Genomic DNA, 14,830 nt, shown 5'->3' with positions numbered 1-14,830 from the left:
TCAGGAGGCCACACATTGTGAAGGAATATAACACATTCATGGGAGGAGTGGATCTCCTTGATGCATGTATTGCAAGGTGCAAGTATCACATGAGGCTCACTTGTTCCGGCACACCATCATGTTAGGTCTGGTTAATGCATGGTTGATCTACCGCCGTGACTGTAAACTACTTGGTGTCAAAAATGTACTGCGACAAAAGAGCTTCCAGCCAGAGGTTGCCACTAGCCTCATTCTTTTGCAGAGGCCGACCATCACTCAATCTACATCTTCACCACCACCATCACCGGCCAAAAGGGTTCGTCTCGGCGTTCCAGATGATGTTCGCTCTGACCAAGTTGCACATTGGCCTGTGAAATGTGACAAACTGCAAATACTGCAAAGTCAATGCAACTACCACTCTCTGTGAGAAATGTGGTGTGAGTCTTTGCTTCACTGAGGAACGAAACTGTTTCAAGTCTTACCATCAAGTGTAGGTTAAAAAACGTTTATTTTTTTTGCACAACTTTTGTTTTTGGGTCCGTTGTTCAGTTGGTAGCTTGTTACAAACGCAACCAAATATTCAGCATTTATTTTTGATACAGTTGGCAATTTTGTGACACAAAGCTAAACTGAAGAATTGTATTTTAAACCCTGCCATTAAAGTCACAGCTACAATATATATTGTTGAAATGCAAATAATAGGCACTTTTCATGTTGCCAAGCACTAATAACTGTCATGTGTACTTATTGCCAAATAAAGAACATTTTTTACCACTAACGCCCAATGTGATGTATATGTAACAACACAGATCTTTTGTATGAAAAAGTGTTATTCAGAATGAAACATCAGAAATGTGTTTTATGTGATCCACTTGGCCTGTAGTATATTCCACATAATTTTCTTTATGGAAAAATGGGTCTGGGTTCTTATGGGTTAATCAGTTCAACAGAACACTTTCACATATTTGTCCACTTACTCTTCATAAAAGAGAAAAATAATGTAAACAATGTGGTAACATTTTTTTAAAACTATATTTATAGTTAAAGTGTAGTATATCCTGTACAGTAAAAATGATGCCTATCTGTTTGAACTTGTAATAAATCTAAGGCTGTGTGTGTATTCTTTATCTATTATTCATCAATGTATTACTTATAAGTATTATTAATCTATTTATTGTACTTGTCAATCAATTGTACTTGCTTATTCCACCCCCAAATTATTATGTTGTTTGTCCATACAATGCTGACATTCATTGCACATTCCCATATTAACCTTGATCGGATGGTTAAAAAACAAATAATTCTTTACATACCATATCTATCACTGGCGTTGCCTGGTGGACAACAAATTTGTCTTGCTGCTTTGTTGATTTGCGCCATCTACTTTGGCAAGCGACATTACCTCGACCAATACGATGAGCGGATTCTGTATCCTGATCTGCACGAATGTGCTGTCACCTCATTGGTCACAGAGCAGGGGAGGGCCTAGGACCGTTACCGTAAATTGTCATATAAAGGGAACTGTTGTTAATTAATTCCATCAACATTTTACAGATTATTTTTTACTCTGACGGTATTATGGGACAAAGTGCGTCCCTTTACAACTCAAAACGGGACGCGTACTGACGTACCTAAAAACGGGAACATTCCATTTCTCAAGGGACGGTTGGCAACCATACCTTTAAGAAACATTAAAGGAAATCTGGATGGATGGAAGAATATACTGTAATGTGGGAGTCAGTAACTGTTACTTGATTAGACCAAGCAGTGGAAAATTATGGAATCACTCAATTCTGATGGAAAAAATTATGGAATCACACTGTAAATTTCCATTCCCAAAGCTAACACCTGAATCAGATTAGAACTGATCATTAGTCTGAAATTAAACAGGAGTAATCAAACATTGGAGAGCTCTTGCACCAAGTGGACTGACATGAATCATGGCTCCAATACGAGAGATGTCAATTGAAACAAGGGAGAGCATTATCAAACGTCTTGAAGGTAAATCATCATTAACCAAGTACAAACAACATGGGAAAGTTGTTAAAGGCAAGCACACTTTTTGATCAAGGAAGACACCAAAGCATCATGGCAAAACCTCGAATGATCCTGAAATGGACCGGCCCTTCAGGAATCGGTAGAAATTCCCATTGGCCACCACAACCCTGATAACAAGACTCGAACCGGCAAAGCTGATCTGGCAAAAGCAATCAGAGAAAGTTGGGCCCAGATTGATGCAGAGTACTGACTATCACTCCATGCCTGAGTCCGTGAGCTATTATAAAAGCTAGAGGTGATGCAACGAAGTACTTTGGTATGTTTTTTTTTTCCATGATTCAGTTTTTGTCCCTGAGTTGAGTTCATGTTTATTTCCCTCTGATTGGTCTGAACAAGTAACTCTTAGTCTTTGTTTCTCAAAGCCAGAAACTTACCGTTTGAAATGAATGGCTGTGTCATGTCTGTGATCAGCTTTTCTTCAACAACTGAATGAACATCCTTAGAGACTGATGCTTCCATACTTTTTTTTTCCAGAGGTTGTACATTCATTATCATCAAGCAAGAGGAAACAAGACAAAAGAAGTAGAACCAAATGGGTAAAGTCAGATTTACAATCATTTAATTAATGTCAAATGTAATTTACAAATGGGAAAGATGTACCATTTCCAAGAATATACAAGACACAAAATAATTGTGACATAATTCATCTTGTGCAATTTGTCATCTTTGGGGCATGTTTGAATCAACATGAAAGCCAGGAACGGCACATTAGATCCAGTTTACTCTTCACTATTGAGTGTTCCAGGAGGCTGACAGATACGGAAGGAAGACCAAAAAAAAAAAAAAAATTAACAGTCGGGATGAGCTCAGAGGAAATTAGCCGATGTCCACTTGGCCCAGGTGCAATGGTTATCTGGGGCAAGGCTGCGTTTACATGGTGGCGCAATGTATGGATCCGTTTTGTCATAACGAAGCCTTAAAATCCTATTAAAATGTGCACAACCAGAAAAAAAAAAGTTTTTTCTTCATATTTGACGACCCAGGGTTTGTGAACAGGACCACTCGTGTTACTTAAGAATGTTTTATTTTCTTTTTTTTTCAGCAATATTACCAACAATACAGACACCACATAATACATAGTTTTACAAACACAAAGCACACCACCACCTTGGCTGCTGCTGCCGGAGGACAAGGGGCGGGGTTAAGCTGCAGGTTGTTGCCAGTTCAACGCCGGCCACTCCATTTTTCCAGAGGTTTCCTCTCATTGAGCTAGCAAAGCCTGGTTGTCCTTTTTAGACCATTGCAAGCAAAGCAGTATGAGAATGAAGGAAAATGACTTTTGTTGAGAATCATTCAGTTAAAACGTCTGGATCTGTAGCTATTCCCAAGTGAAAAGAGTCAAGAGTATTCGGAGCTAAAAGCATCAGCTCAGTTCCATCGCCCTGCTTGCTTGGCATGTGGCATGAAGTCTTCGGAAGTAGGAATCTCTCCCAACCATAAAAACAAACAAAAGATCATCACTTGCCTGTTTTGTTTGTTTTTTGTTTTTTTTGCGGTACACTCAATTAGGTATTCTGCAGAAGTACACCTAAATCTTGACCATCTAGTCTTGAGTAGTTTTACTTTTTTTCTGTACAGTGAACATCTTCAAACAATATTGTTTTTGAAAATACAGAAGGCTTCTTTCATTTCAGCCATTTTTTACCCAAACTCTTCTGACTAAAAACACAATTTAAATATTGTACACCCCTGTTTGAGTCTGCTAAGAAAATTGTATGCTGTATTTGTGTACTGTGTGTACTCCATATTGTTTAAACTAACTGTAAACATACACAACTGTAATTACATGTGCTAGAACTGCATCTTGAACGGACGGGGATTATGTTTCCTTTAAGAAACCAAAGAAAGAGGCAGGGGGTTATCTAGGACAAGAGTCCACCTCACCGCAATGACTGGGAGATTCTTCTTAGTTGGTCTGAAAGCTCGGTTGTCGTGAATAGGCCTCTTCTAGAGCTTTCTTTCTGCACACAATAATGGAAACCAACAACAAAAAAACGTTTTCCATCAAGTTATGAGTGGAGTCCACTGGGCACGTGGTTAAGAGTCTTGGAGGTCGGGTGGTTCAGAATTTGCTAACACGTCCAGCTCCAGATGAGCTAAAAGATCTCAGCAGGGCAAATGTGGGTGAGTCAGGATGTCTGCTGAGTAACAGTCCAATCCAATAGATGACACCCAATATTGTGAAGGAATGTCCAGTTTAGTCTCCTCATGACACTGAGGGAAGGTGGGTGAGGGCAGCAACAGACAGTGAGCGCTGCTCATGTCATTCTGTCATTCAAGCCAATTCAACTTCCATAACTTTCTTTTTTTTTTGGAAGGTTTGGCACCAACAAACCTGGTCCACAGAATTGCTGGGTGGGGAAACCAAAATGAGAACAAAAATTAAATCCACGGTGGTGGCTGATGCATGGAACTGCACTCTTTACAAGTAGACACGCCGCAGGTCCCCGGGTGAGGTGATGGTGTTGCACTGAGGGCACAGCTTCTTGTTCCCCTGTGGACAACAGGCGGAATACAGTTGTTAAACTTATGCCGTTTATTTGCTATAATACAGTTACAACTCGGCCAAAGTAACTTTTTGAGTGCTACACTATGTATTGTATATGAGCTTACTAAACACATTCAGCTCATTGAAAATGTGGTGACATCAACGTATGGGACAGCAACAATTGCCTTCAACATAAAGGAGTGGTTTTAGGTGTTAAAACTTCAAATCTGACTCTTCGCTCGGCAGGCAGCTTTCTGCCTCTGATAATGCGTTGGAAGTTGGCAATTGTGTAAGTGCATATGTTTTATAACACTGTACGTCTTTACAGTTTACCAGCTCTTGACAGGTGGACAAAGTTCCTTCCCTCTTTGCATTCGCGCAGCACTCATATTGTGCCATCTGCAGTAAAGCAGCAGGGGAGAATATAAAAGACAGGCAGATGGGGTGGAGCTCTGCTGCTGTTCTTCATCATTTCACAATTAACAACACATGAAAAGTGCCTATCAATGCAAAGAAGCCATTTTTTAATGACCAAAAGTGACGGTTCACAGGTCAACTGGAAGACATACATGCTCAGTGGCCACAACATTGGACGGACCTCAGACAGTGTTGGACAGTCAGCTATAGTTACAACAATTCCCAAGAAAGTAATTGAGCTACTAACTCAGTTACTACCTTGTAAAAGTAATTAGTTACTCAGCAAAGTAATTGATTTTAAAAATTGTTTTCTCTTATGTCCTGTCTATAGTATAAAATATGGTTGATAATAGCTGCACGAATTAGAAATACTATACATTAGAACAATTGGTATTTTAACTCAACAGATTGCCACTTGCACAGAAATAAAATAGAAAAATGACATATTGACAATAAATACTATGCACATGTTGCATTTAAGTGCAAAACTAAAACACACAAATGTAAATTTAAATGTAAGAAAAAATAAAGGGAAATATTGCTTGGGTAGTACTCTCTGTATTTGTTTTATTGCATAGTAAACTGAGCTTTATCCAATTCTTAAACATTCAGTACGATTCATGTTGAACTATATTAACTTACTGCTAAACGGTGTCCGCACTTTGACACGTTAAAGATTATAACAATTTTGTGCACCGACGGCTAACTCATACTAATCGTTTGTTCCTAGTCAGCTGCACTTGCTCTGTGAGAGTAATTCCTTTTGATGTGTTTTTTTGTTTACAGTGAACTCCAACAGGGGTGAAAGTTTAAAGCACGCTTGGGGAGGGCAGAGCCACTAACGCAGGGGTGGCCAAGTCCGGTCCTCAAGAGCCACAATCAGGCCTGTTTTCGGTTTGTCCCTAAGGGACACACCTGTTTCAAATGATCAGCTCATCAGCAAGATTTGCAAAAGCCTGATAATGAGCCTGATGATTTGAATCAGGTGTGTTGCCGTAGGGATAAACCTAAAACTGTCCCGATTGCGGCTCTTGAGGACCGGACTTGACCACCCCTGCGACTAACGTCACATGCTTGCTGTGCAAGTAACATGGTGCATTCAGGGTACTTTCACAACTTTGGGAACTTGTAAAAACACCTGCCGTACGACACAATAATACTTTCTCTTAGATTATGACATTTTTAAGTGTGTCCAAAATCGAAATTACAGAGATTTCAGATGACAAGATTTCAATTCTATGCCGAGCCCTAACCCTCCAACACCTTGACTTTCTCTTGCCACTGTTCATGATTATCCATTCGGTTATGCAATTTTGTTATAATGAATTCTTGCAGAACTGTGTGGTGACCCACAAAGGTGAGAAGTTCACCAGGGACCTGTACCTTTCCAGAGGTGAGGTGAGGGAGTTACACATGTTTCTGGGTCCAAAGGGAGTGGCTCATATACATGAAAGGGGTGAAAGTGAGTAGATTGCTGCTTCATTTGTCAACAGTCAATAAAGAGACATGACTCCACTTCATTTCCTTGTCTTGTCATTCTCTCCAAGTCCCACCACAAGTCGCCCATTTGTTGACAGCGAGAGTGAGAACATTTTGGAGTTAGCACACAAGCATATGCACTTAAGCGTCAAGACGTGGTTTGAACAGATTTTTGTGTTGTTCCACGGACATATCCACAGAAGATAAACACACAAGTTTCCCCCCCCCATATTTGAATTGTTTTATGTGTGTGAAAATGGCAGTGGAGTGTAAAAAAAGGGAAATACTGTATGAATTTTACTCTGATCTTTTTTAAGCGTTTAAGGTGTGTACGTGTGGGTATGGGTGTGGGGAAGAGAGTGTGCCAGTCGTGTTGCGCTCCAGGTGCTTTGCTTATTAAAGCAGCGAGGGGCTGGGCAGGCGTTAACTAGATTCTGCGGCATTCACTTTGATCCACATGGCCCTCCCATTTTTATAGCTGTCTCTGGGCTATGACTTTAATGTTCCATTCATTAATAGCCCACTGGCGGTAGCACGCACGAGCTAACACTCACAAAATGTACAGGTATAAGGCAGATGGAAACAATAGGCTTCATTTAAGGTCTTATTCACATCCTCTAAAAGTCTCTATGAAAGTCAAACGACAGGAAACAAGCTTTTAAACAACAACAAAAAAACTCATGAGAAGTTGTTTAAAGTTTGGCAACTAGTTTAGAGTTTCCATGGTAGTATTCTTCATGTACACGAGGTATATTGTAATCATTCTCGCATGTTTTCTCGTCATTGTTTTTGTGCCCTTTTGGCACACTTACCAAATGAGTACATAAAGCATGGGTGGGCAATTAATGTTGCAAAGGAACTGCGTGAAAAACTGGAACAGGCAGAGGGCCAAGCCAACATACTAACCTCAACTTTTGTCTATATTATTTTGAATGTGTTTCGAAAAAAAAGCATATTGTTTCAATTATTTGTGACGTGTATGGTATGTATTGTTAATGAGGAAATACAAATGTTAAACTGCGATGAAAGAGCGGCTGTGTTCTGATGATGCCATTGTTGCGTGCCAGTGAGTGCTCTGACCAAAAGGATATGCCGTGGTCACCGTGTTTGAACAACAGAAACCGGCAACCGGCTCTTCTGGGAATGTTACAGGGACATCAGGGTAGTTGAAGTTGACCAGAAGAAACGCAGGTGTGATGGGAGCTCCAAAGTGGAGCAGAACTGATGGTGGAGTAGCCTGGACCCTCTGTGTTAACCATTAGCCAGGCTCGATAGCAGTATCATGGCGAGCGACGACTGATGATAATGGCAAAGCCCAGGATGGTCCAGAGCCTCCAAAGAAATGGCAGTCCGCCCGCAAAGGCAGTTGGCACCCTGGAGCCGGCCAGCCAGCACAAGGTCCATTTTTGCAGCTAGCACCATGTTAGCGCCACATTGCCGGCTTGTACTTGAGTCCACACGTGCATGTGAAGAGTACAACTTTCAAAATAAAAGCACCTCACATTTTCTGTTTGACTTTACTTCATGGTCTCTGTGACGGACGGTCAAAGACTGTGGGAGGACCGGATGAGACCCTCGGCCCGTACTTTGCCCAGGTATGACCTAAAGGTTGGAGCTAGACATACTGCAGTCTAAAATTTGACAGTGGATTATCATTTCCGTGTGACAGCAGCGCAAATTTGTGACTGACTCGTTCAAAAACTCTCTAATGCACATTTTCATGTTTTCTATTAAAACGAGGACTTGATATGGAAGGATCAACACCAGTGTAGAGGTGGAAAAAGTATGTATTCCTGCATCTGTTGGCACTTTTTAAACGCACATTAGTAATTTGATCCCAAATGACATTCACAATGGGTCTGAAAAAGTCAGAATGAGTTCAATATTTTAGACTGTCCCATCAAAGAAAAAGACGGCTCAAGGAGATCTAAGTAGTTTTCGAATTTGGGTGGTCCTTGCGTTAAAGAAAGGAGTGGTGCCTGTTCTTTTAGAGCCGGTTACGGACTTAGGGCTAGAGTTACATCACATGAACAGCACGCTCTGCTACAGTGTCTACACTGCACCGGATGCTTCGGTGCCTTACAGCATAGAATGCGGAAGGGCTGCGTGCATGTAGTCCATTTATAATAAACCAGGTAAAAGTGGTTTGTGTGTATTAGTATGCACTTGGAGTGACTGAAGTGATCAGTGCCCCCATATCCTGTATTTATTAGTTCTTAGGCAGCTTCTTTTCACCATTGACTTTCTACGCCTCCAACTGCCATTGTTTTTCGCGCCGGTCTGTTTTGCCAAACAACTGTTGTTGCATAAAGGATGGTAGGTGTCCTTTTTAAGCCAATGCTAGTCAAATATGTATTGAGGACAACCAGTGTGTATGCATGTGGTACATACCAGAGTCCTGAGCCAGCATTCTTCACAGTGGACATGCCAGCACTGTATGGAGGTGAGTGGCATCGTATACGAGTCCTGCAGATACAGAGACAAGAAGGGTTGACTCCACATTCATGGGACACGATCATATCAGGCATTTTGCGAAACAAAAAACAGAACGGCACTGTACGACAAAGACCAACCCTGACCACCGAGGTGCATCACACCACTGACCATGACGCGACAGTACCGGCAGCCACAGAACCACTGAGCAAGGCAGCATGGAGGGGAGGTGTTTGAGCAGCGACCTGCAGGTCGTTTATGCACACACACGCAGACAATGTCAGGCAGGCAACAAGCAGCGACGAGGGGGAAGCAGGCTCAGGGAGAAGATGAGGGAGACAGCCATGAATGAATCCAATCTTATTGGTGCTTGTTTGTTTTCCTCTCAGAAAGGACGGAGAAATGAGGGAGGAGGTGGTCAAGGGAGGGCGGGAGTGCCTTACCCTCCGTAGAGGCTGTGGGAGGAGCCTCTTTATGCTGCTGCCGTAGCCACCAATCACAAGGCCCCTGTACAGGTAGTACAAGCCAAGGGGGAGGGACTTAGGCTGCCTCTCTCTGACCTCACTCGCCAAAGGGCGGGGCCCTGGCCATGCCCCTAGTCTCTTGATTTCCACACCTGACTGGATAGCGGGCTTCCTCTGCGGAAGGGAGGGATGGGGGTGTTGGGGGAGGAAAGGGGGCGAAAGGTGGCAGCATACAGGCGGCTTGTCGTGATTGCACTCGCATACACAGACAGTGCACTATGGATACAAAACACCAAAGTCTCATACTGATGAGGGCATGTGCACCAGTGAGAGCCAGCCAGTGAAGACACAGCAAATAGAATATTTAAAATGGAACACATTCTCTATCCCCACCAAAGGTTTCAGAGATAAATGAGTTATATACCACTTCATTAAATATGTTTACTGAGCAAAAAGTGCATCACTCACTAAAGTCTACATTGATCGACTGGACTACATTTAAGGAATCATATCTCTCTGTAAAGATAGGACAAATACGGAATATGGCAGCTGGATGAAATGACAATCGAAAAGGTTTTAGTTGCCACGTGACTGAACAACAATACAAGGAAGTGAATCATATATTGTCATCCTACATTACAAACGGACAGTGCAAAATTAAATCCAAGAGTGATTATTAAATAAGTGGTGAACGCAAATAAATGCTACTGCTTGGGAAAAGAATAAATTAACAACAACAAACCCATAATTATCAACTATAAATACACACAACAAAAAAAGGCCCTCAAGGCATGCTGGGTAGACCTTCAACGCCTCCCAAATGTAAAAAAAAAAACAACAACACTGATATCTGAACAAGCTTGTCCTTTTAATATTCTTGCATTCTCTTTTTATTTTAAATGAGTCCTCAAGTTATTTGGGTACTTAGGTTCCAAGAATTGCTAGGAGCATTTTTTTGCTTGGGGTACCCGCTTTTTTACGTGTGCACTGTCAGGAAGAAGTAGCTAAGCTAACTGCAGCAACAACTGTTCATGCTATGCAAGACAGTAACATGCCACCAGTATGGTGAGAAGGCCAATTTCAAAATAAACCATACCTTACCAAATAATATATGGACATTAATGCCTTGCTACGCTTTTATTTTCAAGTTGTTCCCGCCAGCGTGTCGCTGTATTAACAGCTGACTTCAGACTGTGTTTGGATCGTCACAAACTTTTATCAAACTCAACAACACAACGTCATCCTGAAATATATAAAAAAAATATATATATAAAATATTTAATGACCGTACGCTATGGCGCCTGTTGCCAGCATTTAGCAACGGCTCCTGCGCTAGCGGCTAGCTAACATCTCATAGCAGTTTAGCAGACGTAAATGACTGCACACTTTGATGCTGACAGCCTGGCACAGTTGGCATTCGTACTGATCATTTTTTTAACAAATCAGACTTACTCTAGTGTGTTGTTTTAGCCAGCAAAATCGCTACTGTGCTTCTGATGTCACTTTGTCTCATAGGGGACTCAGCTTCTAGGTAAGTGTGCTGTCTAAATTTAACTATAGCATGTTGAAAATGTTCAAAATCAAAACCAGTTGGTCGTTCATTATTAAGTGGAAATGTGTTTTTTTTTTTGCCTTCTGTATTTACAACCAAGCAAGCTAAAGGCCTACTTTTTAAACACTAAAGTACTTTTATTATCAGAATAAGCTTGTTCTTTTCATAAATTAAAGCAATTTAAAAAAAAGGTTTCTGATAAACTTCATCTATCTGAACAATATTCAACATTATCTTTTGTGGAACAAAAAATATATACAGTAGGGCAGTGCAATTAATTGAATTTCAATTACGGTTTCGATTATTACACTCCACGATTACAAATTGGCATAATTGTAAAAAAAAGATTATTAATACTAATTTTGAGTTGTTTTGAGGCATGTGCACATGGGTTACTCCGCTGCGCCGCCCTCTCCAAGCTAGCTAGCTATCTAGCCAGTCAGCCCGCACCACGCAAGTCACACTGCACACGCTCCTACTCAACTTTTTAACAAAGTAACAGACCTAAAAATGGCACAAGGCCCGCCACAGGAACGACTTGTAAACAAGCAAGGCAAGGCAAATCGCTTATTTGGTTACATTTTGGGTGCAAGTTGTCGCTGCATCCACCGGCAACACAACGAATCTATTCAACCATCGTTCAGTTTACGATGATGTTATGATACACCACAGCAAGAAAACACCTAGTTAGATTTTGTGTCGTCTGCAACGCAAATCTCAGTCGTAGAAACACTGTATGCAGCAACCCCCACCCATCAACAGCGGAGAGACACAAAAAGATAACAGAATCTAATGTCTGGACAAGCCTTCCAAATGTTTAGGGCAGAGACTTAACTTCACAATCAGCACAAGGGATTTATGTTAAATAACATATCTTATGCAAATATACTGTATTTTTCAGACTATAAGCCGCAACTTTTTTCCTAGATTTTGAGCGCTGCGGCTTATGGTCCGGTCCGGCCATTCTGTGGATTTTTCTTCCACCGCTCGGGGTGCTCTAACCGTAATGACAGTACAATTCAATACAATACATTTCCCATTGACTGGATGTGACTGCAGGTGGAGAAGTTCAACAGGCGAGGGTGCCATAGACTAGGTTATTGCTTTAGGTGCTGTAATGCTTTGATTCTATGTCTTCCTAGAGGTCCGTGAAGTACACATGAATGCGATTGGCTGATGTTACGGCTGTTCTGTTGTTTCGATGAGAAAGGCTATTGTTGATTTAGCACGTCGTGTGTTAGATTGGCTGACTTTATTAACATAAAACAAGACAGGTGCATATGTAGAATGTAGTAGAACAATAGATGGTGGAGTCTGTTGGACATTAGTAGATGGTGGAGTCTGTTGGACATTAGCAGACAAATTGGAGCAGCAGTCGGCAGTGAAATGATGATAAGTACTGTTTATTTTCTCTTGGTTCTGTTCCGTTTTAATCAGCAACGTTGCTGCAGTGTTAAAAGGCACTGTTAGGAAAGAATCTGCTCAGGTACATACATGTACATTTATAGTTCATAATCGTTCTGTTAAATGCAGTAAATATAAACGTTTTCAACATAGATAGGTGCGGCTTATACAACGATGCGACTTATAGCCCGGAAAATACGGTACACTACTTTTACTTACACAAAAATAGCAACCATGCCAAACATTATTACTGTGACTTAAGTTAAATTTCTTGTGTAGTCTATAATATGAAGTAAATTTTTTTGTGTTTATTTTTGTTTCAAATTGCTTCAAATGAAATTTGCAACCATATCATTGGTCATTATATTGCAATTAGTGTTGTTCCGATGCAATTTTTTGGCCCCGATATCGATTCCAATACCCAGCTGTGCGGTATCGGCCGATGCCGATACTGTACGGATACCAGACTTTTGGAAAAAAAAAAAATATATATATATATATATATATATATAAAATATAAAAAGATATATATGAGCATTTTTTTCTTGTAATTCTAAAGAACTGCATACTCACTTGGATGTAAAAACCATTGCTATCATGGCTTGGTCAGACTTAAACACCTTTGTGAAAAAGGAAACAATAAGAAATAATATACACGAGGTATCTTTGAGAGAGATTGTGTCGGATTAATTACAAAAGCTATAGGACATTATTATAAAAGTTTGTTTTGGGTATTAATGACCCATCGCAACAACTTCCGCTCCCAAATCAACTTTCAAAACCAAAACCAAGCAGTAGAAAAATCCAACAAGTTCGACTCCCAAATCCAAAATTGAGCAGGGTTTGTTGTTGCGGTCCATTACCCTTCTCCGTGCTCGCTGCTGCCGCCGCAAGCTCTTGGTGCTTGTTCACATGTTTCGACCTCAAATGTTTTAGCAGGTTTGACGTATTGAACCTGGCCACTTTAGTTCCACCTTTTGCATCTTTCGCACCGCAAATTTTGCACTTAGCTGTTGTACTCGCTAGGGATGGGACGAGATTTCGTGCTACGAGAGCTCGCGGGATTAGAACGCCACAAGATTTCTCGTCCCTGCACAGCACGAGATCTATTTTCTTTTGATGGTGTTTTGGAGTCCGGGTGAATATAACACATGTCCTAAAAGGAGCTGTCACCGAATGGGAACCTCCGAGGCGAAATCACGATGCAATTATCATTTGATACAGGACTGCCATTTCAAAGTATTCAGTAAGAGGAAAGATCTCAGCTTTAGCTGTTATTGCAGCAATGTTTGAGAGCATGTAACGAAAGTGACTCCTGTTTGCATTTACACTTTAGAGCTAGATGATTAATTTTCTTGCAGTCTGTTCGATAAAAAACATTTGGAAAACTGAAAAAATTACATTAGGTATTTTTTTATGTTCGAAATTTAGCAAAAATCTCGTCGGGTCTCGTTCTCGTGAGACATCTCGTCTTTTGTGGTCTGAACAGTCACAAAGGACATGAAATCCGATTTTTGCAGGACACATTCGAAATAAAGTTTATATCGCATTTGGACAGGATGCATCAAAAGGTGAAAAGCGCCAAACCCACCGATCGGATTTAACTGTCTGTATCAGTCCACACGACGCAAGTCCTAATGCACCAGACCAGAGAGTAATCAGGCGCGTACTGGGGCCAAAATTCGTCCAATATTCTTCGATGGCTGGAGGAGAGGGTGGTTTGGCCGGCGGCTGTCATGTGCCTAAACGTAATCATTGACGGAGGGATATGGTTGTTTGAGGGGGGTGGACGGTGAGGACGGTGTGAATGATGGCTGTCATGTGTCATAATGTAAACGCCTCCGTTCCGCAACGTTGCTACAGAAATCTGTCATATGAGTCAATAATGTGGCCTATTCTGAACAAGACCAGATCCTATCTGGACACTTGCTAAAAACAGTCAGCCCTAAAAAATCTGATTTGAGGAAGAACCTGATTTGAATCAGATATGGCTGCAGTCTGAACGCAACCTATGATTCACTTCCCTGTATTATTGATCAGTCTGGCACCTGGTGGCAGTTGTGTGTCATTTAGCCCATCCAGTTAAACTTCCTTTGTTATTGTGTTGTGTTGTTATTGTTCGCCGCCTTCAACATCTGCAGGTCCTGCGCCTACCCGTTTGTAAATTGCACTTGAGAGGCTAAAGATTTATAATGTTTAAATTGCTCCGAAGTGTAGGCATTTACACCACACACAGGGTACGCAAAAATATCCAGCGCACAGAAAGGAGGAAGTAGATCCGGTTCGTAGCTCCACTCAGTTTGGGGAATTCTGTAAGGCTCCAAACCATTTATAATGTCTATGTTTGCAAGATATCGGTCTCTGGCAAATACAGCAGTCACATTTGGCCAGAAGAACTCTGGGCACACCTTGTTACTGAAACCAATATTTGTAGAAACCAGTAGGCAATTATGTCAAAGTAAAAGGGCTTTTCTTGCACTGACTTTATTTTTTACATTTTTGATTGAACAAGTGCAGCGTTTGGGAAGTGCTACTTTATTGCCAACCTCTTGGGAA

At 41.1% G+C, this 14,830-nt stretch overlaps 1 protein-coding gene across 4 annotated transcripts in view; it reads right to left on the bottom strand.

Moving 5' to 3' along the window:
- Positions 1-2,579: 2,579 nt before the first annotated feature.
- The window catches only part of rnf220a (ring finger protein 220a), a 179,025-nt gene continuing 166,774 nt past the window's right edge, over positions 2,580-14,830 (bottom strand). For 3 of the 4 annotated variants that reach the window (XM_086042685.1, XM_086042684.1, XM_086042686.1), the window contains 2 exons: positions 8,813-8,887; positions 2,580-4,531 (listed from right to left, as the gene is read on the bottom strand). In XM_086042685.1, the coding sequence (XP_085898811.1) occupies positions 4,460-4,531; positions 8,813-8,887 (147 nt within the window). In that variant the 3' untranslated portion in view covers positions 2,580-4,459. Of the gene's footprint in view, positions 4,532-8,812; positions 8,888-9,297; positions 9,493-14,830 lie in introns of all 4 variants that reach the window. The other variant, XM_086042683.1, reaches the window with a different exon arrangement.

The sequence above is a fragment of the Filicampus tigris genome, chromosome 10 (genome assembly GCF_054856515.1).
Source record: "Filicampus tigris isolate MCC_2025a chromosome 10, RoL_Ftig_1.0, whole genome shotgun sequence".
NCBI lineage: Eukaryota > Metazoa > Chordata > Actinopteri > Syngnathiformes > Syngnathidae > Filicampus > Filicampus tigris.
This window is presented reverse-complemented; position numbering and strand designations above follow the sequence as displayed.